The following is a 26,282-nucleotide window of genomic DNA, read 5'->3' on the forward strand; positions in this document are numbered from 1 at the left end:
TTGATTGGTTTATTTTGTTTGTTTCAGCTACCCAGTCGGTATTGATCTGGATTGTGTTAGCATTTCTCAGGGGAGCCCCCGCTCCCTGTATTGCCAGGGCAACTTCCTTTTAGTTCTCTGAGGGTGGAGGAAATTTTTCTCCTGGTTTACATTTTCCTTTAGAGTGTAAGCCTTTGAAAGTCCTTGAAGCTTGAAGCGCGAAGGGTTTCCTTATTGAACCCCCTGCCCTTAGTGGACTCTGGCCTGTGACGATCCGTTTGGCACCTTGTGCTCTGTAAGCGGGATAGTCAAGATATGCAGGTACCCTTAGGGCAAATATGACTTGAATGCTTCATTTAAGTGTCTTGCGTTCCTAATTTCCCTTAGATTTTTGCCCTGGCAGATCCCTTATTTTATCAACTCTTCAATGCTTTTAACATCTTTTTTTTCCCCATGTTTTGTCCTGTTTTTATAATCATTTTCTAAGGGAAGGTTAGTTCAAACATCCTAGCCTGCTGTATTTCCAGAAATATTCTATAAAATCTTTCAATCCTTGGCAAACATTTATTGAGTACATAACAGAATGATTAATTTTAGTATTGGGGCTTCGGAGATATAGTCTCCCAAGTAGTGCAGATATTGCTGTGAATGGGTATCACAAGCACATTGGAGCCTGAATTTAAACAGTTGCATTTGGTTGGGGTAGGAGTGTTGGCCTCGAGGAGGTGGACTCCGCTTACAGATTAAAAACCTAAATTCTTTTGTTGGGATCATTTTGGTTAGTTTATTTTACTTTTATTTTCTAAAATGAAAATGTTAGTTTTTCCTCATGAAGGGATACATACATGTTATGAAAGTCCAACAATTCAGGTCTCCTCCAGAACTGTTATTAAATTAGGGTTTACTGGGCATATATGTGTGTACATGTATGCTCATATAATAGTTTCCTAATTTCTGTTGTTTTATTTGTTTAACCAGTATCCTGTAAACATTTTTTTTGTCCTCTAAATAGTGCCGTAACAAATGTCCGTGTGTGTGTGTGTGTGTGTGTGTGTGTGTGTGTGTGTGTGTCTTTCGCATTTCTTTTCTTTTGCTTTGGATAAATTTCCAAGCTCTAATTCCCTAGTCAAAGAATATGCTTACTTTAAAATGTCATCACATAATTGCTAGCAGATTATCAGCACTTCGCAGGTCCCAGTTTCCATGTACCCTCCTAATACTGAAGTTTATCACTGTAATTTTGTCAGAAGAATACCTTGTTTTACCTTGCATTTCTTCATTAGTGGTATTAAACATATTTTCATAAGTTTAATGGCCTTTTGGATTTCTCTTTTAATGCTTCTTTAAGTTCTTTGCCTATTTATTTATCAGAGTGTTTGTTTTTTTCTTCCTGATGAGGAGCACATTATTTATTAAGGTTGTCAACTCATTGTCATTTATATGGTAAACATTTTTGCCTATTTATAATTTTATCTTTTAACTTCAGGTTGACTTTTGCCATTCAGGAGTAAAAAAATTTGGAGTCAGATTTGTCACTGTTTTCCTTTATGTCTTACTGGTTTTATGTTATTCTGAGATATACCTGAATGGTTTGTATTTTTAATGTCATGCTTAAAAAGTCCTTCACCACTAGAAAGTCATAAAAATACTTGTTTGTATTTCCTTGTAATTTTTATGTATAAGGAAGCAATCTGCTTTTCTACTTTTTTCTGATACCTATACAAATACCCTACCATCTATTTAGTAAATTCCCACTAATCTGAAACACAGCTTAATCACAGATTATATATCCATATCATAGGGGTCTGTTTCTGAGTTTTCTGTTCTGTGCCACTGATTGATCTGTCTGCTCATGTACCGGTATTATACTGATGTGGTCTTGCTGTTTTGTGGTATGTTTTAATAACTAGTCAAGTTTCCCTGCTGTTCTTTATCAAAAGTTGTGTGGCTAATTTTGATTATCTTTCCAAGTGAACCTTAGAATTAATGTGTGAAATTCCACCAAATCAACTCCCAAAAGAGAGCAAGAGTGACACTGTGATCACTGCACCACTACAGCACTCTCTCGTAGCAGGAGAGAGAGAGAAAAAGGAAAAACAAAAGTAAATAAAAAGCCACATGCGTTGGCTTTTAAAGAAATTTGACATTTATAAAATTTGAATGCAGGCCCATGGTATTACCGTGTAGATCATCTTTTACATCTGCCAGTGAATCTATAGTTTTTCTTATATGTAATCTCCATATTTCTTAAGTTTATTTCTAGACTTATTTCTCTCGTATAGATTTTTTGAAATTTTGAATCTGCTTTTTCTTCCATTATATATTCTGATAATAATCAATTATTGGTATATGGGGAAGCTGTTGTTTTTTGTATATTTATTTTATATTCGACCATCTTACCGAGCTCTTATTTGTTGTTTTTCAGTTGATTTACTTAGTTTCCTTTGTGAATAGTTATATCATCCAAAAATGACACTTTTCAATCTTTAATATTTCCCCTTGTTTATACCTCATTCCCCCCCCTTATCACATTGCTAAACCTTCTGTAATAATGTTGAATGATTGTGATATTAATGTGTTAACCCCTTTCTAGTTTTGTTAACTTTATTGAGTGTGTCTTTGGTATGGCACCATGAATTTATGTTCATCTCTGAAAAAAAATACTGTGTTGTATTAAAGACGGATACTCCCAGTGTTTTTTGTTTTTGTTTTTGTTTTTAAGAGTTGCCCAACAATGTGCAAATCCTCTTTTGGCATCTAAAGGGAAGAATCTTGATATCTCCGCTCCCCAATACTAATGTAATGAATTATATCGGTAGAGTTGCTAATAATGAACCATCCTTACATTTCTGGAATAAACCATACATAATTGTGTTATATCATTCTTTTAGTGTTCTGTGGAAATTGTGTTGCTTGTATTTATTTTCGATTTTTGCATATAAGTATAGCATGGTAAGGATAGAATTGAGAGTGAAATAAGCTTCCTGTAAATTAGGGGACAAATGTCTTCATCCTCATTTACCTACAGGATAGAAATAACATTTCCTTTGTAGGTTTGAAGGTATTGTGAAGTCGATTTGTTGAACTCTGCAAAGTAAACTGCAATTTCAGTTGTAGAAATACGGAACAATTAAAATTGTAAAATACAATTGATTTTACAGAATTCAAGTGAGGTACTATCCCAGATTTACAGATAAGTTATAATCCAGCAACACTGTGATTATGCTGTCCATATTTGTTTTCAGAGAAGGTGTTTTTCAAAAATTACTCTTCTATGCGCTGTGTTTTAATCCATTATGTATTTTGGCAGTTTCTGGCTGCTTTCTCATGTAATCTGTGGGGTTTCTTTGATGTTTTGCAGCGGCGGGTAGAGCAGCCCCTCTATGGCTTAGATGGCAGCGCTGCAAAGGAGGTGTCGGAGGAGCAGTCCGCTCTGCCAACCCTCATGTCGGTGATGCTGGCGAAGCCTCGGCTTGACACGGAGCAGCTGGCGCAGAGGGGAGCTGGCCTCTGCTTCACCTTTGTGTCAGTGAGTACCAAGGCTGACCTGATGCAGATCCGTGTTGCCCTCGAGCTCCTTGATGGAGTTTGAGGAATTATGTTCGTGAAGAGATGATGCCGTTACTAACTGTGTGCCTTCTAAAGGTAGCGTGGTTTTCTTCAGTGTCCCTTGGTTCCAGGGGGTGAGAGGGACTACTTTGTTAAAGTCTGGGCACACCGTGGGAAAGAAAATACGGTTTTAGGTTGACAAAGAAGTGAAGAAGATACAGATCAAATTCCGTTACGGCCAAAGTACTTGTCTAATTAAAGTCGCCAAACTCCGGGCGTCACTTATTTGAAGCAGCATGTAGGTCAGAAAATGTTAGCAGGTAGGCGGGCATTCTGTAGTGTGTGTGCCAGTCTGTCTCCCCTCCGTGGTACTGGCGTGACCTGTACGCTTGCCTCCTCTCACCTCTTCACAGTGTTGGGACAGATACTTTTTCCAGGAGTATTTGGCTACCTGTTTGCTGTTCTCAGCTTGCTTCTTTCTCTCTCCTTGGAGAGCAAGTAGGTTTGACCCCATTTTTACTTACCAAATTATCTAGTGCAGTTTGACTCCAGGGTTGTTATTTTTCTTGGTTTCTGTGCCCCACCACAGATGATACAGAGCAAGGGAAAGCCCCGTTGCCCTATTCTTCCATTTTTGGGGGCCTCTTTCAGAGCTAAAGTCATCACTGATCCAAATTTCTTTCTCTTCTCCTGGTTCATTCGCTCCACTTGTAACCTAAGTTTCCTCTTTATTTGTTTCGTGGATTCTGAGTCATTAATCCACATGCAATTGTATTCAAAAAGGCCACGAAAAGGGTGGGTGCCTTAAGGAAAGGAAATAAAAATTATGAAGTAATTAGCGAACCATTGTGCACAACTTGGAATACTTTCTTACCATTATTACTGCTTTTCCTCAAAGAGATATTACAGCTTTTAAACTTGGAGAATTTTTTAAGCATCAGAGGAATGGAGAGACTTCTTGTGTGAAGAGGGTCTAATTTTTCTGTGGGTGTCAGAAACAAAATTGGAGAATTGACCAATACAGTCCTGTGTGTGGGCCTGACAGTAGTATGGCATAGTTTGTGTGAGAATGTTGTGGTTCTCTATAGTATGCTTACAGAGCGTGTGTCTGTGCGCGTGTGTAAAAATTACATTGTTTACTATTCACTGACCATTAAATCTTCATCTTCGAGCTAACTTTCCCAGGCAAACCTTGGATAATCAGAGGTTTGTTTGTCCTTACGTTCTTTTATTGCCTTTTTGAAAGCTATTTCCATTTCACTTGAGGGGAGTTCCCTTTGTTTATTGCACGAATACTTACTGAATGCCCACTATGTGACAGGCATGTAGCTAAGTACCCAGGATTTCGATCAGCAAAACTCGGTCCCCTATTGTGAGCCTTCCAAAAAAGGTATTGGGATGGGTGCACGTGGATAACGGCTTCCTCAGTCCTATCAGCTCGTGCACTCGGGCTGTCAGAGGAGTGCAGATGCTATAGCCAGATTGTTCTCATGGAGAGGAGAGATGGCAGAGAAGAGTAAGAAATGAACGTGTCTGAAGAAGGAACAGGGAAATAAATGTGAAAAACAAAGGCTTAAATGGTTTGGTACAGTTCTGGATCTCTTTGCTTCTCTGCAGTTCCAGCCAGGATATAAGCTTAGTAGTCTAAAGAAAGAAGAAAGCAAAAGAGTTAACATTAACATATTTAAAAAAACGTTTTTAATAAATAAAGACCAGCAGTTTCCTGACAAATAGGCAAAAGCTATTAATTAGCAGGCAGTTTTACGGGGTAGGTGGAGGGAAGACAGATGACTAATAGCATGAAAACTGCCTAACTTCAGCCGTGGAGAGATGCAAAATAAAACAAGGTATAACACTTTTGACCTGTCAGAGTGTTAAGGATTGTTACATTTGATAATTCTCAGTGTAGATTATAGTTTAGATACACATGCAAGTTTTATACTGACTCTAAATTGGTGCAGTCTCTTGGACAAGTTGGTTTGTATCCGAGTGTTAAATTTACATGTCCTGGGACCCAGGAATTCTATTCCCATAAAACTATATGAAGATGTTTATTGCATTGTTTATTATTGCAGAAATCCGGAAGTGGTTTCCCTTCACCGGTGTTTCACAGGAACTTGTATCGAGGGTGTCTGTGACCTCCACACTGCTGCACCCAGTGATCAGTCCTCAGAATGTATCTGTCCAGCATGATTCATTAGCCATAACTGATGACTCCTTTCTCCAAGCACGTCCTCTTGTGCTCCCCTCCGCTTCCACTCTTTTTGTTCTTTCTCATTTCCCAGACCTCTAAACAGTGGAGTGCCCCAGGGCTCAGTCTTCAGACTTTTGTCTACCTTTATTCTCTACATAATCTCATTGAGTTTCTTTGCTTTAGTTATCACCCATATGCAGAGCACTTCCAAGTTTATATCTCCAGCCCAGAGCCCTGCCCCGAATTCCAAATGTATGTAGTCAGTTGCTTCTAGACTTTTCTTTATGTCTGATAAGCATATCAAACCTAACATGTCCAAAACTGAATTCAATCCAAACCCATTTCTTCAACAGCCTTCCACATCTCAGTAACTGTCCATTCTCTCCTTCTAGTTGTTTAAAAACCATGGAGTCATTCTTGTCTCTTTTTATTTTATATCGCAGTTACAAATCCATCAGTAAATCTTACTATTACGGTTATGTTCAGATTCCTACTGCTTCTAACCTCTTCACTACTCCTACTCCTACTACTACTTGAACTAAACCGTTGTCCCCCACTAAGGTTATGGTAGTAGCCTCCTCACTGGATTCTTTGCTCCTACCTTCTTTGCCTTTTAATCTGTTTTCAACCGATGAGAGTGATTCAGTCATGTTTGCTCAAAGGTACTTAAAATGGCACATAAAGACTTGCGTGGTCTGTTTCTCACCACTTGGCCATCTCTTACTGCCACCTCCCTTCCTTACTAGGTTCCATCCACACCGGCCACCTTGCCTTCTCAAATACTACCTAGCATGTTCTCACCTCAGGGACTTTACACTTGGTGTTGCCTTTGTCTTAACATTCTTCCCCCAGATAGTAAGTCTGCCATGCTTCTTCAGTTCTCTGCTTGAATTTACCCTATTAGAGAGGCCTACCCTGATCACACTCTATTAAATAGCAACTCCTCCTTGCCCACTCCACACAATGTCTACCTCCTATGCCCTGCTTTGTTTTTCTTCTCAGTCTTATCACCAGCTGACCTGCTATAATTTACTTGTCTGACTCCTCCCCTGCCCCCACGGCATGGAAACTCCATCAGGTCAAGGACTTTGCTTTGTTCACTTTTCTTTTTTAATGTTTGTTTGTTCTGGAGAGACAGAGCATGAGTGGGGGAGGGGCAGAGAGAATGAGGGACAGAGGATGGAAGCAGCCTCCACACAGAAAGCAGCAAGCGCAACGTGGGGCTTGAACTTGCGAACCCTGAAATCATGACCTGAGCCAAAGTTGGACACTCAACCAACTGAGCCATCCAGGCTCCCCTGCTTTGTTCCTTTTGATTTTCCAATACCAGAACAGGATCTACTCTAACACACTCTCAGGGCAATTATATGTTGTGTGAATTGATAAAGGCATCCTTCATATAGAGTCTAATGGAATGCTATACAGTTGACAGAAGAAGTGAGAAAGGTATATACGCAGTTGACCCTTGAACAACATTGGGGACTGGGACACCCAACACCCTGCTGGCAGTCAAAAATCATGCAGTATTAACTTTTGACCACCGCCCCCCCCACCCAACTTAACTATTAACAGCCTGTTGTTGACCAGAAATCTTACTGATAACATAAACAGCCGGTCAACACATATTTTGTATGTTATTTATATTGTATACTGTATTCTTGGAATAAAGTAAGCTAGAGAAAAAATGTTATTAAGAGCATCATATGAGGGGTGCCTCCGTGGCCCAGTTGGTTGAGCATCTGACTCTTGCTGTCAGCTCAGGTCGTGATCTCATGGTCATAGGACCAAGCCTCACATCCATGCTGAGCATGGAGCCTGCTTAGGATTCTCTGTCCCTGTCTCTCTCTGCCCCTCTCTTGCTCATGCTCTCTCTCTCAAAATAAATAAATAAATGTGTTTTTTTTTTTAAATTTTTTTTCAACGTTTATTTATTTTTGGGACAGAGAGAGACAGAGCATGAACGGGGGAGGGGCAGAGAGAGAGGGAGACACAGAATTGGAAACAGGCTCCAGGCTCCAAGCCATCAGCCCAGAGCCCGACGCAGGGCTCGAACCCACAGACCGCGAGATCGTGACCTGGCTGAAGTCGGACGCTTAACCGACTGCGCCACCCAGGCGCCCCAATAAATGTTTTTTAAAAAAGAAAAGAAACTCATAAAAGAAAAAATACACTTACAGTACCTCACTGTATTTACTGAAAAAATCTTCATGTAACTGGACCTGTGCAGTTCATACCCCTGTTGTTCCAAGGTCAACTGTATATGGTGACAGAGAAAGATGTCTAGATAGGTGTTGATAAATAAAAATAGCAGGTGGCAGAATATCGTGAGTTCGATCCTTTTTATTTTTATTTATTTTTGAGAGAGAGAAACCCTGAACGTGAGTGGTGGAGAGGAGCAGAGGGAGAGGGAGAGAGAGAATCTCCCGGGGAGGGGTGGGGGGGGCTAGATCACATGACCCTGGGATCATGACCTGAGCCCAAGTCAAGAATTGGATGCTCAATTGGAGTGAACCATCCAGGCACCCCGAGTTTGATTCTATAAATATCTAAAATTATATTGTTAATGTAATTTTACATGTTTTAACATAGGAAATTCAATTTTTTCTTCTTTTTATTAAAGTAAAATTAACATATAGGAAGTTGATTTTTTAAATTGTAAGATAATATAAAAATGTTTTTTTTAAATGTTTATTTTTGAGAGAGGGAGACAGAATGTGAGCGGGGGAGGGACAGAGACAGAGGGAGACGCAGAATCTGAAGCAGGCTCCAGGCCCTGAGCTGTCAGCACAGAGCCCTATGCGGGGCTTGAACCCATGAATCGTGAGATCATGACCTGAGTTGGTCTGATGTTCAACCAACTGAGCCACGCAGGCACCCCATAATACAATTTTCTAAATTGTAAAACTAGTATATGTACATTGCCCACAAAAAAATTAAAATGATGGAAAGAGTCTTTCCTTTGCAACCCTCAGAAATGTAACCACTGTCCAGAGTTTGTTTTAGATTTTCTACTGATTTATTGTTTGAACTTCAAGTAATGTATCTCTTTTTAAAAAAATTTTTTTTTAATGTTTATTTATTTTTGAGAGAGGGAGAGACAGAGTGCAAGCTGGGGAGGGGCAGAGAGAGAGAGGGAGACACAGAATCGGAAGCAGGCTCCAGGCTCCTAGCTGTCCGCACAGAGCCTGACACGGGGCTCGAACTCATGAACCGTGAGATTATGACTTGAGCCGAAGTCGGACGCTCAACCGACTGAGCCACCCAGCCCCTAAATAATGTATCTCTTAATTAACTATAAACAAGATCTCCCTATTCTCCATTATTTTCTAAAATTTTTTAACGTTTATTTATTTTTGAGAGAGAGCACACGAGCGAGTGAGGGAGGGGTAGAGAGCCAGGGAGACACAGAATCTGAAGCAGGCTCCAGGCTCTGAGCTGTCTGCACAGAACCCAACACTGGGCTCTAACTCATGGACTGAGAGATCATGACCTGAGCCGAAGTAGGACACTTAACCAGCTGAGCCACCCAGGCTCCCCTGTCTACTCTCCATTATAAGAGATGAATTTAACATACTCAAACTGTCACCCATCTGCTTTCTCATCTTTCAGTTTTTTAGTTAATGTTACATTGTAAGTGTGTGCTATTTATTTTTTATTTTATTTTATTTTTATTATTTTATTTTAACAATAATTTAGTATTTTCTGTTTTCCAAATTCTTCTAGAACTTTGAAAATACTTAAGGAACATTTACAATATTATGACGGTTTCATTATTAGGCATTGCAAAACCAAGTCGTTGTGTTGGATTCACTGAGAAAACCATCCTAGTCATTGATGAGGTTTTTTTTTTTTTTTAATTTTTTTTTTTCAACGTTTATTTATTTTTGGGACAGAGAGAGACAGAGCATGAATGGGGTAGGGGCAGAGAGAGAGGGAGACACAGAATCGGAAACAGGCTCCAGGCTCTGAGCCATCAGCCAGAGCCCGACGCAGGGCTTGAACTCACGGACCGTGAGATCGTGACCTGGCTGAAGTCGGACGCCTAACCGACTGCGCCACCCAGGCGCCCCATGATGAGTTTTGATTGAATGAGACAATTCTAGTTGTCAGGGTCTTCTGGATTTGTTTTTTTTAATGTCAGGTTTTTTATTTTCTTGAAAGCTGCATCCTTTTTTTTTTTAAACGTTTTTTTTTTATTTTTTTATTTTTTTTTTAATTTTTGGGACAGAGAGAGACCGAGCATGAACGGGGGAGGGTCAGAGAGAGAGGGAGACACAGAATCGGAAACAGGCTCCAGGCTCCGAGCCATCAGCCCAGAGCCTGACGCGGGGCTCAAACTCACAGACCGCGAGATCGTGACCTGGCTGAAGTCGGACGCTTAACCGACTGCGCCACCCAGGCGCCCCGAAAGCTGCATCTTTTAACATTACACAGGATATTCTTAAAAGCTTGGATTTTTAAAAATGTACTTTCATATTGTTTTATGCTGAAGTATTTTAAAGTACATTCAGAAATTCTGAACGCCTATCTCTGAATAACTTAACAGGTATTTTCTAAGAAATATTGATATTTTCCTAGATAGCGTGATTAACATTATCACACTTACCTTTTATTGATGTCTATTCTTATGTAAAATAGAACTTTCCTGTCAGCATCTGGGCCTCTTTGGCTACATTGACTTACAGTTCTTCAGAAAAGCAGGTTAAATGCTTAGTTCTTACCTTTTAATTACCAATTTTAATTTTTTAAATAAAACTTTAATTTTTAAAGGAAGGAGGAATAGCTGTATGAAATGTTGACAAGTAACTTTCTTTTTTTTAATGTAACTTTTTTTAATGTTTATTTTGAGAGCGCACGTGTGTGTGTGTGTGTGTGTGTGTGTGTGTGTGTGTGCGCACAAAGGGGGGAGGGATAGAGAGAGAGGGAGACAAAGAATCTGAAGCAGGCTTCAGGCTCTGAGCCGTCAGCACAGAGCCCAATGCGGGGCTTGAACTCATGAACCACGAGACCATGACCTGAGCCGAAGTCAGACACTTAGCCAACTGAGACACCCAGGCGCCCCTAACTTTCTCTTCTTTGGTTATCCTTATGGTCTCATGGATTTTTGTGGATGTGTATCTGTAAATCTAATCATTCCTCCTGGTGCTCAGCTGCTCACAGCCTTTTTTATGCTTTCATCATTTAATGAACATTTTGGTTGTTTCCACTTTTTGGTTATTATGAATGATACTGCTGTGAACATTCATGTCCAAGTTTGTATAGGCGTATATTGTCATTTTAGGTATGTGCTAAAGAGTGGAATCGTTGGGTCTTATGGTAACTATTTCTTCAGAATTGCCAAACTGCTTTCCAAAGCAGATGTACCATTTTACAAACCCAGCAGTAATACATGAGGGTCCTCTACACATCCTTGTCAACACTTGTCATTATCTGTTGTTTTGATTATAGCCATCCTAGTGGACGTGAAGTAATATCTCATTGTGGTTTTGATTTGCGTTTCCTGAATACTAATGATACTGAGCACTTTTAAAATTTTCTTAATGGCCATTTGTATATGTTCTTTGAAGAAATGTCATATAAATCCTTTGTCCATTTGTAAATTGAGCTATTTTTGTTGTTGTTGAGTTGAAAGGGACCCATGTCCACTGTATGATTTGCATGTATTTTCTCTTGTGGGTTGTTGTTTTACTTTCTTGAAAGTGTTTGAAGCACAAAAGGTTTTAATTTAGAAAAAGTCCAGTTTATCTTTTTTCTTTCGTTGCTTATGCTTTTAGTGTTTTAGCTAAGAATCCTTAACCTGACATAAGGTCATGAAACTCTACTTCTGTATTTTCTTCTCAGTGTCCTTTTAGCTCTTATATTTAGGTCCGTGATCCATTTTGTGTTATTCTTTGTGTGTGGTGTCAGGAAGGGGGGAGGGGGCCAACTTTATTCTTTTGCATATGGATATCCAGTCGGTACCCCCTGCCCTTTCCCCTCCCCCCCCCCCCCCCCCCCCGCACCATTTCTGTGGAAAGACTATTGTTTCTCCATTGAATTGTCTTGCCACCTTGTCAAAAATCAGTTGACCATAAATGTAAAGCGTTTATTTCTGGACTCAGATTCTACTCCATTGATCTATATGCCTATGCTTATGTCAGTACTACAGTCTTAGTGACCATAGCTTTGTAGTAATTAAGTTTTGAAACCAGGCAGTGTGATTCCTTCAACTTTGTTCTTTTTCAGGATTGTTTTGGCTGTGGGATCCCATGCATTTCCATAAGAATTTTAGAATCAGCTTTTCAGTTTCTGCAAACGAACCACCTGGGATTTATGGCAGTCGTGCTGAATCTTTTGATCAATTTGTGGAGTATTGCCTTTTTAAAAATACTAAGTCTTTATTCCATTAACATGAGATAACTTTCCATTTATATAGGTCTCTTTATTTTCTTTCAATGTTGGCAGTTTTTTTTTTTTTTAATTTTTTTTTTTTTCAACGTTTATTTATTTTTTAGGACAGAGAGAGAGCATGAACGGGGGAGGGGCAGAGAGAGAGGGAGACACAGAATCGGAAACAGGCTCCAGGCTCCGAGCCATCAGCCCAGAGCCTGACGCGGGGCTCGAACTCACGGAGCGCGAGATCGTGACCTGGCTGAAGTCGGACGCTTAACCGACTGCGCCACCCAGGCGCCCCTCAATGTTGGCAGTTTTAACTTAAAGTGGCTCAAGTGGACATCCTGTCTTATTCCTGATCTTACGGGGGAAAGCATGTGATCTTTGACAGTATTAGGCTAGCTATATGTTTTTCAACGTTTATTTTTATTTTTGGGACAGAGAGAGACATAGCATGAACGGGGAAGGGGCAGAGAGGGAGGGAGACACAGAATCGGAAACAGGCTCCAGGCTCTGAGCCATCAGCCCAGAGCCCGACGCGGGGCTCGAACTCACGGACCGCGAGATCGTGACCTGGCTGAAGTCGGACGCTTAACCGACTGCGCCACCCAGGCGCCCCTAGCTATATGTTTTTCAGAGATGCCTTTTTGGGGGTTGAAAAAGTGACCTTCTGGGGCACCTGGGTGGCTCAGTCAGTTTAGTGTTCGACTTAGGCTCAGGTCGTGATCTTGTGGTTCATGGGTTCAAGCCCTACATCAGCCTCTGCGCTGGCAGTGCAGAGCCTGCTTGGGATTCTGTCTACCTTTCTCTTTCTGCCCCTTTCCCAGTTGCTCTTTCTCTCTCAAAAGAAATAAATAAAAACTTAAAAAAAGAAAAAGAAAAAGTATCCTTCTATTTCTGAGTCTGTTAAATGTCTGTATCATGAAAGTGCTGGATGCTTTTTCTAGATCTATTGAGGTGTATATGGTATCTTTTTGTTTTTGAAGTCTGTCTACTGTGTTTTTCTCCATTAATACTACTTGTCATAGGGGCGCCTGGGTGGCGCAGCCGGTTAAGCGTCCGACTTCAGCCAGGTCACGATCTCGTGGTCCGGGAGTTCGAGCCCCGAGTCAGGCTCTGGGCTGATGGCTCAGAGCCTGGAGCCTGTTTCCGATTCTGTGTCTCCCTCTCTCTCTGCCCCTCCCCCGTTCATGCTCTGTCTCTCTCTGTTCCAAAAATAAATAAACGTTGAAAAAAAAAATTAAAAAAAAAATACTACTTGTCATATAGTAGGCTTTTTCACTCTTAAAATGTGCCTTTTTATCTCAGAGAAGTTTTAATTTTACTCTTCCTTGATTATTTCTTTCTCTTTATTTTTTTCTTCAGGAGAGCCTATTAGATTGTTTTGGAGCCTCTGTGTTGTTCACGTTTCTGAACTTTTCTTTCCTTTATTTGACTTTTTTTTTATCTTCTGGGAGATTTTCTTTTTCTTTTTTTTTTTAATGTTTATTTTTATTTTGAGAAAGAGAAAGAGTGAGTAGGGGAAGGGCAGAGAGAGAGAGGGAGGGAGGGAGGGGGAGAGAGAGAGAATGAGAACCCCAAGCAGGCTCCACACCGTTAGGGCAGGGCTCAATCCCACGAACTGAGATCTTGACCTAAGCCAAAATCAAGAATCAGGTACTCAACTGTGCCATCCAGGCACCGCGCCCCCCCCCCCCCTTTTAAAGTAGGCTTTACACCCAACGTGGAGCCCAACATAGGGTTTGAATTCACAACCCTGAGATCAAGACCTGAGTTGAGGTCAAGAGTCCGACTTTTAACCAACTGAGCCACCCAGGTACCTCACTTCTGAGAGATTTTCTTGGCATTGTCTTCCAGATGACTGATTCTGTATTCAACTATGTTCATTTTGTTATTTAGCTAATCTATTCAGTTTTCAAATTTTTGATAATTTTAAGTTTATTTTCATGTTGTTTGCTTTTTCATTTTTATAGATGTATCCTTTCTCTGGGGACATAATTTATTTTTGAAGTTGTTTTTATGGAGTTATCTGTTTTCTCTTGGATCTTTGTCTTTTCACATTGGATCTTCCTTTTGTGCTGTTGTCTTTTTTGGAAATGTGTCTTTAGCTTTAGTTGGATGAAGTAGTAAGGTGGTTAATATTGGTTATTGGCGTGGATTTTCCTTTGCAAGTGGCATAGTTCTGCTTCCCAGATGGTGGGAGGGCTGACTGTGTGAATGTTTGGTAAGCTCTGGGCAGGAACACCAGCTCCTCTACCAGTGTCTAAATAAGGAGGGCTTTGTTTTGATGGGTGAGCTGTTTTACTCTTTGCAGTACCTTCCATTTCTTTCCCCATTGTATCAGTTGTGGAGGGCAGGGGTACTGTACTTTCTTTGCTTTTTCCCTCAAGCCACAATATTCACACCAGGAGCCCTCCCCTGGACCCACTTATTTTTCATTTTTAAATCTTTACTTTTTTTTTTTTTTTTTTAAGCCTTATTTAAGAGATCTGTTCTGGTGCTTTGTCCTGGGGTCAGAATGGTAGTATCCAGGCCCTTCAGTATGCAAGGGGAGGGATCCAGGGGGTCTTTACTGGACCTTACCGGTTTTAAATGCATGGTAATTGTCACATGGTTTACTCCTGGTTTTTGTGAATGTAAATCTCAAGTGGAGCTTTTCAGGAGCTCCCTTGAAAAGACCCAGTCTAAGGGCACCTGGGTGGCTCAGTTGGTTAAGCTGACAGCTCAGAGCCTGGAGCCTGCTTCGGATTCCGTGTCTCCATCTCTCTCTCTGCCCCTCCCCTGCTCACACTCTTCTCTCTCTCAAAAATAAATAAACATTAAAAATTTTTTTCTTTAATTAGAAAAGACCCAGTCTGTTTCACTGGTGATGTTTTAAGCTGTGAATGTATTTCACTTTCTCTACCTGAACCCAACTGTTTTTGAATGGTTCTTAAAATTTAATGTTTTAAAGCATTTCTGATCCTTGACTCTCTCTTGTTTCTTAGTGCTCTTGTGATTTCATTTTAAAAGTGTTTCTGCATATCAGTAGGACTTTGGAAGATCCATCTTGTCATCATGAATTAGAAGCCAGTATTACTTTTATAATAGGAACAAAGAATATGGACATCTGGGGAGGTGTTTTGCAAGGTTGGGGTTGGACTAAATTAACAACTACTGTGGCCGGCTTAGAAGAGCCAGCGACTTCTGTTCTCATTTGGGAGACTAAGCTCTCTTTGCTTTCCAGTTTTGCATTTCTAGAGTTTAACCAGGACCAGGCACAGAGATCCACAGTTAATATTGAATGAATGATCAGAATGAGGGCATTTTTTTTCTACCATGGACTCATTTGTCACAATAATAGGTCCTTCTATTTCTGTAGTTCTTTTGCCTTTGGAAAGTATTGTTTCCCTTTTTATGAGGATTTGCTACTTCCTAACCTATGTCCCCCTTGCTCAGCTAACTTTTTGCATTTTTACTTCTTATCATTGAACTATTTTACATATATCTTTACAGAGAGCTTTAATTTGGCACATCCCACTGAGTTACATTCTAGCACCCTGTTTGCTGAAAGAAAACTCAGAATCACAAATGAGCACATATACAAAGCTTGTATACCAAAACCTGAAAGTTATAGAAGAGGCTTTTAGTCAGTCATGTGATTCTTACTGGCTCTTATATGATTTGAAAGTCATATTTGTTTAGAAACACACTTCAAAAGGAGAGGATTGTAAGAGAAATCTAATGATAACTGAAGGAGATAATGCTCATATAGTTCAGTATAATACTTGAGGTTCATATCAATGACCCTTATTAATTAGCAAGTAAAAAAAAAAAGATTTGCTGCATCGTAGAGAGTAAAGAACATTTTCCGTTATTTGGACTTCCCTGAATGTGGCTCTGATCCCACCTCTGTCATTTCGGACTTTGCACGGTGTTCAGCCTTTTTGAGACTGGTTTCTCATTTTTGACCTCTTTGATCCCCACATCAGTCTTCTCTCTTCCCCTTGTGTTTATGTACACATTCTCTCCTGGGAATGACCTGACCGTCTCCTCCTTGACTGCTTATTTCCTTCACATCTTAACTCTGATGCTGCTTTCCTGAGGCAGTCATCCCTGACTCTAGATTAGATTATGTGCCCTGTTGGATACTCTTCTTTGTCCCCCCCTGTTGAATACTCTTTACAGCACTTATCCCAGTTGGAATTTTGTGTTTACTGTATGATTGTTTATTTAGCAGTTTCTTTCAACAAATATTTATTGAGTGCTTAATAAATCTTCACTGGGATTCTAAGCTCTGTTAAGGCAGAATAATGACTGGGTCTGTGGGTTTTATTTCTGTTTGACTTGGTCATTGTGTTCCTAACATCTAACACAGTGGTTAGACATAGGGAGTGAGTAGTTGTTGAATGAAGAAATCCACGTGCAGAATATAATACTGCCTGCCTTATTTTATAAGGCTGTCGTGAGCCTTCAAGATAATTATGTGTATGAAGTGCTTATTAGCTTGCTTGTGGCCTGGTGAGACAGTAACTCTGTTACTGAGAGGGAGTCAGTCTGCTGTGGCCATTGAGAATGGTTATTGTAGATGAAAGTACTCCTTAATTCATGGTCTCTCACTTACTAGCTCTGTGACCGTGCATAGGTGCTTAGAATCTCTGATTTGCATTTCCTTTATCTATAAATGGAAGTAATAATAATGACTATCTTACAGGGTTTTGTGAAGATTGCATGTGAGCATGACATTGAAGCAGTTAGCTGACAGTAATTCTCAGTAGGTGGTGGTTATAGTTTTGTTTATATGTTAATGGATGAGGAAACTAGTTTAAGGAATGTATAGAAAGTATCAAAATTCACATATGTGGAAACACTACATCTTCTCTGATAAGATGGTAGCAGTAGATCTCAGATAAGATTATGGGATTAGCCCATAATCCTCAGAATATCCAATATTTTCTAATTATGTCTGTGAAGGGTTGTATTATGTTAGGTTCAATCTTGTTTTTTAAAAGGACTTTTGGGAGTATAAGGATTGTATACTCCTGAAAAGATGAATTACATTAAGACCTAAACCCTATAAATTTTAAATGCCTTAGAATGCCCAGTGTGACTATGTGACTATGTATTAAAGTCACATCAGCAAGCGACATTATTGGAAATCAGCCTGGATTTTTGGACTGCTGAGTGTTCATGGGTAAGGTTTATGGATTTAGGAGACTATTCTGAATAGTAGTTCACAGTTCTTTCTGCCTAGAGTCATAAGCATCCCCTGTGTGGTGGATGCTTTGCCAGCCTTTTCCAACAGAAGCATATTGCCATGACGTACAAGTAAAAAGGATATATTATTACAGGAATAGCTTTCAGTGTTCTGTGATTTACAGATTTAAAAATTCATTTGGGCACATTTGAGTACTTCACACTATTTACAGGGACATGAGCCAAGCCACCATGTTACAGCCCTTGCTTCTCATTTTTATTTATTTATCTATCTATCTATCTATCTATTTATTTATTTATTTAAGTTTATTTATTTTGAGAGAGAGAGCAGGGGAGGGGTAGAGAGAGAGGGAGAGAGAGAAAATCCCAAGCAGGCTCCACACTGTCAGTGCAGAGGCTGACACAGGGCTCGAACTCATGAACCATGAGATCATGACCTGAGCCGAAACCAAGAGTTGGATGCTTCATCAACTGAGCCACCCAAGTGCCCCCCTCCCCTGCTTCTCATTTAAATTGTTTTACTTTCATCTTGGGCTGCATGACCCTGACTTCTGACTTTCATCAGAAGGAGTGTGTTTAATATAATTGTTTGCATGCCTACAAACGTTTGTGGGGAGGGTGCGGGGGGGCCTGGCTGGCTGAGTCAGTGGAGCATGCAACTCTTGATCTCGGGTTGTGAATTCGAGTCCCACTTTGGGAGTTGAGATTACTAAAAAAACAAAAACAAAAACAAAACTAAAAATGTGTGTGGAGAAAGATGCAAAACTTTCTAGTGATTAGTTGATATACCTTTTTTACAGGCTCAGCAAAACAGTCCCTCTTCTACGGGATCTGGCAACACAGAGCATTCCAGCAGCTCCCAGAAACAGATCTCCATCCAGCACAGACAGACCCAGGTAGGTTGGTGATCAATATACAGAGGAAAAGATGTGCTTAGGGATAAATGCTAACCAGATATGATATCTTGGAGTCCTCTCTGTCTTTCCTTTATTTCTCCAACATTACCTCATTATTTGTGTGTATTATACTCAGAACTTGCATTTTGAGTTTTTAAAGTCTTTTGGAAGGTGCTTTAACTTTTTGAGGTGTGTCTCTTTACCATTCTGGTGTGTTGCAGTAGAAATGCCTACACTGTAGCATGGTGCTGGGGGGAAAGAGCACTTGTTTTGGAGAGCTAGGCTGGGGTTCAGATCCTCACTCTGCAACTTAACACTGTTATCTTTTTGGGCCTCAGTTTTTTTTTTTTTTAATAGAAATCATCTGTAAAATACGGTTGATTCTAGTTATCTCAGACAGTGTATACAAAATGCGCATTAGGACAGGGCTTACAGTACACCTCAGTGATTTTTCATTCCCTACCCTATGAAAGTAGTTGATTTATTCCTGTTTATTTGGCAAGAATAAAGCTAAAATTCTTAAACATGTGGCATACCAACACAATTTCCTCCGTAAAGAGTTTTTTAGAAACTTCGTAATTCAGAGAATCTTGGGAATATTCAAAGTTAGTATGTGAAAAGGATAGCGGATGCATCCTCCACTCTGTAGTTTTGATATAGCCAAATCGTATACTGCATTTTCTTTGAAGCCTCTTGGCATTGTGTCGCCTTTAAGACAAGATGCTTGGCAATCTAGGAGAATTTCTTAAATCTCAAGAGCTTTAGGAATAGATTTTTATTTTATCTGAATTACCAGCTTTTGGCCAGTTGGACAGACTTTAGATTCAGGTAACTTCATTCTCTCCCCTTCTGATGTTCTTTATTTCCACTAGGTGGCATGTGTGTTCTTTAGACATTTGGGCCCTGTCTCCTCTGAAGTCCTTTTCTATTCAAAGTTAGTTTCATTTCTAGAGTAGTATGTTTCTGCATTATTCAACGCACAACAGTTTGAGGATTCATATATTTGATACCAGAGGTAACGTGTATTTGTGTAATAAAATACAAGACCTAAAGAATGGGCTAAGGAAAGCATATTTAATTTCTTTTTTTTTTTTTTAATTTTTTTTTTTTTCAACGTTTATTTATTTCTGGGACAGAGAGAGACAGAGCATGAACGGGAGAGGGGCAGAGAGAGAGGGAGACACAGAATCGGAAACAGGCTCCAGGCTCTGAGCCATCAGCCCAGAGCCTGACGCGGGGCTCGAACTCACGGACCGCGAGATCGTGACCTGGCTGAAGTCGGATGCTTAACCGACTGCGCCACCCAGGCGCCCCTAATTTCTTTAGCTATGTGATTCCAGACTATTTGTGTTAGCAGGTGTTTTGGTTGTTTTTTTTTCCCCCCCAGAAAGGTAATGAGAAAAGTATGATAACATGTAATATTTTGAGACTAATCCTAAATTTGTTTTCTCTTTGTATAGTCTGACCTCACCATAGAAAAAATATCTGCACTAGAAAACAGTAAGAATTCTGACTTAGAAAAGAAGGAGGGAAGAATAGATGATTTGTTAAGAGTAAGTATTAAAATATGGTAAGAGATTTTATAAGAAGCACTGATTGATGTTATATATATTTGGATTATGTACATAGATCTACAATAATGTAGAGATCATTATTATTTCTAAATAACAAAGTTAAATACTAAACATTTGGATATTTTCCTTTAATCTGAGGTAATCTGAGTAGGAACTAGGATCAAACCTATATTCTAAGCACTGTCTTTAAATTGGATATCTTATGCTGTAGAATTTTAATATTTAAATTTTTTTTTAATGTATGTTTATTTTTGAGACAGAGACAGAGCATGAACGAGGGAGGGTCAGAGAGAGAGAGGGAGACACAGAATCTGAAGCAGGCTCCAGGCTCTGAGCTGTCAGCACAGAGCCCGACGCGGGGCTCGAACTCATGGACTGTGAGATCATGACCTGAGCCGAAGTCGGCCGCTTAACCGACTGAGCCACCCAGGCGCCCCGAATTTTAGTATTTAAGTATATACTAGAGAGATAGGTGGAGTATTCGGTTTCATCTAGAACTGTGGGAAATGATATAAAATACTGTTTTCCTGTTCCAGAGAAGTTTTTTAAATATTCTTGAACTTTTTAAAATATTTTATTATTTTAGAGAGAGAGAGAGAGTGGGGGAAGGAGCAGAGTGAGAAGAGAGAGAGGAAGAGGTAGAGTGAGAGAGAGAATCTTAGGCTCCACGCTCAGTGAGGACCCTGATGCAGGGCTCGACCCCACAACCCTGGGACCAGGACCTGAGCCAAAATCAAGAGTCAGACAGTCAGCCAACTGAGCCACCCAGGCACCCCAATATTCTTCAGTTTTTAAAACTATCTCACAAGTACTTTTCAGCCCTGGTTTTACATTTTGTATCTTTTATAAGTATTTGTCTAAAGTTTTTTGTGCTTATAAGACAAACTTCAAAAATAATCTGGAATTGAAAAGATACTTCTAGAAAATATACCATGATATATATATATATATATATATATATATATATATATATATATATATATATATATTTTAATGTTTTTCTATTTTTGAGAGGGAGAGCACAAGCAGGGGAGGAGCAGAGAGGGCGGGGGTGGTCAGCGGATCTGAAGCAGACTCTGGGCTGACAGCAGGGGGTTTGAATTTATAAACCATGAGATCATGACCTGAGCCAAGTCGGCCGCTTAACTGACTGAGCCATCCAGGTGCCCCTATCCCATGATGTCTTTAAGGATAGATTTTGTAATATGCAATTTATCATATTGACTGACACATTCTTAAAAAAACTTTTTGTTTTAAATAAAAGCAATATATGCTTTTTACAATAAATTTAGAGAATACTGAAAGATAGGATACCCATAATTCCATTAACTGGGTAAAACATTTGGCACATTTCCTTCAGTAATTTTTTTGAGCCATTTGTAGTGTGTGTGTGTGTGTGTGTGTGTGTGTGTGTGTGTGTGTGTTTGTGTGTGTGTATATGTATATGCATATATAAATAGGTATTACTGATATATAAATAAAATTGACTAACATTTTTATCTTCTCCAGTGATTTAGAAGGTTTAGGTTTGATTCTTATTTGTACTAATGCAGTAGTTTTCCAACTGGCTCTGTGGGGCCTTGAAGGTTCTGTGGAGGAACCTCCAGGGCTCCCATGACACAGCTGGGTGCGGATCTTGCAGTCTTTTTTACTGGGTAAGACTGTCTGAAGGAAGGGTTTTGTTTATTAACAATAATAATAATGTTTAATAATAAAAATAATAAGAGCCACTGTATTTGTAATTTTCTCCCTCCAAAAATTTTTACCTATATTTCTGTAATTATTGAAATATAGTATTAGTTTATTTGACTCCCTCCTGTATAAAACCTGGAATTTAGCACATATCTAAACCATAAACCTGGTCGTAATGAGTAAAATCTGATGTTTTTAGGCTATTCTTATTAAATTATTACTTTTAATATCATATATAAGAATAATTCTTATATGAAAAGCAGTTTTATGACCTAATTTACAATAATTAGTTACACGTGTTTGTTAAACTCATTGGTAGTATATTTTTTAATTTTTGTTTTATTTTTTAAACAAGTTTTTATTTTTTTATTGTTTTTTAATTTTTAGAAAGTACATGTGATTTGGGGAGGGGCAGAGGGCAAGGGAGAGAGAGAATCTTTTTTTTTTTTTTTTACATGTTTATTGATTTGAGAGATAGAGAGCGGGAGAGGGGCAGAGAGAGACAGAGACACGGAATCTGAAGTGAAGCGGGCCCCGACCTATCAGCGGAGAGCCCAACGTGGGGTTAGAACTCATGAACTGCAAGATATGACCTGAGCTGAAGTCAGACAGTTAACTGACTGAGCCACCCAGGCGCCCCTTGGGAGAGAGAGAATCTTAAGCAGGCTCCTTGCCCAGTGCAGAGCCCAACACTGGATTTGATCTCATGACTGTGAGATTGCAACTTGAGCTGAAATCAAGAACTTAACCACCTGAATCTCCCAGGCGCCCCAACTGAAATACATTTTAAGTAATTACTTTTCAAGAAGGATGTATTAGTGTTAAGTTTTTTTGTTTCCTTGTAGATCTGAGAACTCTTTCTTTTGCCTCTCCATATAAAAGGTATTTTTGTGTTACAACCTATTAGCCTTCACCTCTTACCTTCTTGTAACACGCATACACATGTGTGAACCTTTGCAATTTTTTGTAGCATTCAATTTTTCTGAGAAGACCATGACCAAAGGAACAAACACTGCACTGTAATCTGTTTTTTGTGATGAGTGTAGGTACTCTCCCCCCTTATTCTTAGATTTCAAGAAATTTTGCCAGGGTACTTCTGTATACATGGGTCTCTAAATTCTTATTCTGGAAATGTGTGGTTATGCTTAATTTTTGCCTCTTTCTGTCTTGTGTTGGCTTCTTCCTTGGTTTCTAGGCTGGATCCCTGATTTCTTCCCTTTATTTCTATCACTTGGAGTCTTATTTAATATGATCAACCTTCTTTTCTGAATCTTACTAAAATGTTAATTTGTGTTCCATATATTTTCTGCTGTTTACTGTATCTTATGTAATTTTGATTCTGTTATTTACATTTGAACTTACTTTTTTCCCTTATCTAACTCACTTTCTTATTCCATCCTGTACATTCTTGATGGTTTTTTGCTCTGATTTCATAGACATGATGTCTTTTTGTGTTTTATGGACTATGACAAGCAGTATTCTAAAATGTTCTTTTCATTCTTTAGGGAGATCATTTTCATCGTTCTCAAGCTGATGTTCTTTTTCCTTATTCAGAAGTAGTTTTCCTTGGGTCTGATTTTTGGTTGTTTCCTTTTCTCCATCTTTTGATTTGGAGAGGCATATTTAGAGTCAGTACCTATCTTCCCTCTTTTATTGTTAGCATATGTGCTTGCTTGGGGTTGCTCTTAACTCCTCTTTTTGTTCATGTGGGTGCTGGTTGTATTGCCAAGGTTTTAATTAGCTAGATTGTGGGTTTAGAAAGCTCCTAGCCCAGTTCTAGTACCGGTAGTCTTTTTCCCGAGAATCTCTGCTGGATTGAAAAAGGAGCATGGGTTCATTTTTCTTCATCACCCAACTCTTTCAGAAAAGATTGAGGAGTATATGAAAAACTTAGCACTGACTTAGCACTGTTTTTGAGTTAAAAAAAAATGCTTTCGTTGTCTAGAAAGTAGTATGCTCCCTTTACTCACCATTGCCCACCTTCTACTACCTTGTTTTCTAAAGGTTGTAGTCTTCTTTGGCTGTAGAACAATACCAAAGGAATGGATACATCAAAAAGGAAGACACTGATGGCAGCTGCCATTTTTCTCAAATTGATTAAATTTTGTGTTTTGGATCGGGCAGGATGGGCAATGAGCACTCCTCATGTCTCCTTTTAGGCAGGCATGGGTGGTTCATTGGGTTTTTCCATTTTAGTGATATGTTGGATAAGGCGACATCAGGAACTGATAGGCAGGTGCTGTTGTAAACCTGAACACAAATTGTTAATGCTAGAAAACCACAAAAATTTAGAGTTCTTAAAATTATTTACTTAGTTATTTGTTTATTTTTAAAGAAAGCTCTGCACTCAGTGTGGGGCTTGAACTCTTGGCCCTGAGATCAAGAGTTTTAACATGTTCTACTGACTGAGCCAGTCAGGCGCCTGTCGAGTTCTTAAGATTTTAAATAAGCTGCCAGAGATTGATTGGTTCCATACATTTGATTATAGATTTTAAGGGAGTGTTTACCTTCCAAAAAAAGATTGAATTTCATATAAACATTACATAGTCGTTGTCTTAAAGATTCTTTTTTTTTTTTTTCCTCCAAGATTTTATTTTTAAGTAATCTCTACACCCAACGTGGGGCTTTAATTCACAACCCTGAGATCAGGAGTCGCAGTCTCTACTGACTGAACCAGCCAGGCGCACCATGGATTCTTTATTATGAATTAGTTACATTTCCCCAAATGTACTTGCACTTTGCCTTTGATAGAGTGGTACATAGAACTCTGTACAAAAAACAGGTAGAAATTAAACTTATGAGAAGAGTAGAAATTTGGAGATGGAAGCTGTTGTACACTGGTCACTTTAATAATGAAGCTGAAAAGTCTCTAAAATTGCATGTGCTGTAACATCTTCCATTTGTGCTTTTTACTGTTTCAGAAACACTTATATCATTTGATTGGGAAAAACCAGATTTTTTTTCACAACTCAAGCACATTATTATAAAGTAGCATTTATTTGTTGAAAGAGTAGAGATCTTTTGTTAATACAAGAATAAATTTAAGAATCGCAGGGCAAAATTGACCTTGGGTTAGTGGTTCTTCCCTTCTCTGTTATTGTAGGAGGTTTGAATTTTCAAAGTATTTAGCCCATCCTTCTGACCACAGCTAAATTAACTATGTATTTACATTCTGGCATTCTTGAGAACCGGGACCTTATATTCATCCCGTTTGTTCTGTCTTATGCGGGCTTGGGTGTGCCTGGCTTCTCTGGAAAGAAACACTTATGTAAATTCATGTCTCTTTTTCTTTGGAAACAAGAATAGAAAAACAAAGAACAATCGATCCTGAGAACGTTATGTGGTTTAAAAAAAAATTCTGCAGTTTTTTTTGTGTTTAATTACTCTTTGAAAGTATTCTGTGAGTGCTGTAAAGTGCTTAATCAACTTTTGTATGTATTTTAAACATCTCCCTAATTGTAGGTTTTTTATTTTGTGACAGTTTAGGTATATGTGATGTACTAGATTTACCTATAACTGCTTTTTAGTATATGTGCTGCCGAAGCGAGCACTATAACTGCTTTTTGAGAGGAGTGAAATACGATCAGTAGAAAAACATGCCCACTTGTAACAGAATTCATCTTTACTAAAAAGATAAGTTTATTAAGAGAGAAAAAAAGGAAGGAAATATTATAAAAAATTGTAAACATAATTAATCTTAGCTCTTTGGACTTTAATTTTGCTTTTGATTAACAATAGAAATACTGTTTGGACTCCCTAGAAACTGCTTTTGTATTCATCTATCTTCCTTGGAGCTAATATAAAAAATATTTTCCATTGAAGGCCAACTGTGATTTGAGGCGGCAGATTGACGAACAGCAAAAGATGCTAGAGAAGTATAAAGAACGATTAAATCGGTGTGTGACAATGAGCAAGAAACTCCTTATAGAAAAGGTGAGTGATTAACGGTGGCCTGACCCCTGCTCCCAAGATCCTCAGGGTATCATTTTGTGCCTCCTTATTCCTTACCTGAGATGGAAGTATTTTAAAGTTGGGCTTTTTAGGGAAAGACTTTTTTTTTAATGTTTGTTCGTTTATTTTTGGAGAGAGAGCATGAGCAGGGGAGGGGCGGAGAGAGAGAATCCCAGGCTGTCAGCGCGGAGCCAGATGCAGGGCTTAAACCCACAAGTCGTGAGGTGATGACCTGAGTTGAGACCGGGAGTTGGATGCTTAACTGACTGAGCCACCCAGGCACCCCTTTAGGAAAAGACTCCTTATAATTTGACAGTTAGAATTCTTTCTTCCATGGACATAGCAGCAAACATCCAGAGTGATAATATGGGACATCGTTTCTGGTTGTGCTTTGCTCTGAGTGTGATGTTGATCGGACAGGGACAGCTTTGTCCTGGTTTGTTTGCGGTGTGGCGCTCCTTGGTTCTTACACTCATCCTGACCTTTGAAGTACATACCCTAGAACTCTTACAAACATTTAGCAGTACTTACATTTCCATTTTAGAGATGATATTTGAAGTAACTTATGTATATAAAAATGTGATAATTAAGTGCTTTGTGCTTTAAAAAATTAAGTCAGCCTATACTTATGTATGGCCGATGTTTCCTTTATTATAGTAATTGATTAGTTGTGACTTGATGTTAATAGTTGTTAGTAACTGTTTCTTGAAAGTTTTTTAATATGTCCCCAACACACACTTATCTTATATTGAAAGATAGCAGTACTTGCTAATGAAATTGTTACAAGCTAGAGGTTTGAGAGACTGGTGGTTACTTTTGCTGAAATCTTTGGAATGCTGTTAAAAAGACAGGGAACGCTGATAGTAGGTCATTTTATTA

General features: G+C 39.1%; 1 protein-coding gene across 11 annotated transcripts in view; it reads left to right on the plus strand.

Annotated features, from left to right (window-relative positions):
* The window catches only part of TLK2 (tousled like kinase 2), a 114,481-nt gene that overhangs the window by 47,379 nt on the left and 40,820 nt on the right, over positions 1 to 26,282 (plus strand). For all 11 annotated transcript variants that reach the window (XM_019818056.3, XM_023244581.2, XM_045045077.1 and 8 more), the window contains 4 exons: positions 3,341 to 3,508; positions 18,091 to 18,186; positions 19,647 to 19,739; positions 25,275 to 25,385. In XM_019818056.3, coding sequence (XP_019673615.1) covers positions 3,341 to 3,508; positions 18,091 to 18,186; positions 19,647 to 19,739; positions 25,275 to 25,385 — 468 coding nt within the window. The remainder of the gene's footprint in view (positions 1 to 3,340; positions 3,509 to 18,090; positions 18,187 to 19,646; positions 19,740 to 25,274; positions 25,386 to 26,282) is intronic.

Source organism: Felis catus, chromosome E1 (assembly GCF_018350175.1).
Source record: "Felis catus isolate Fca126 chromosome E1, F.catus_Fca126_mat1.0, whole genome shotgun sequence".
In the NCBI taxonomy this organism is placed as follows: domain Eukaryota; kingdom Metazoa; phylum Chordata; class Mammalia; order Carnivora; family Felidae; genus Felis; species Felis catus.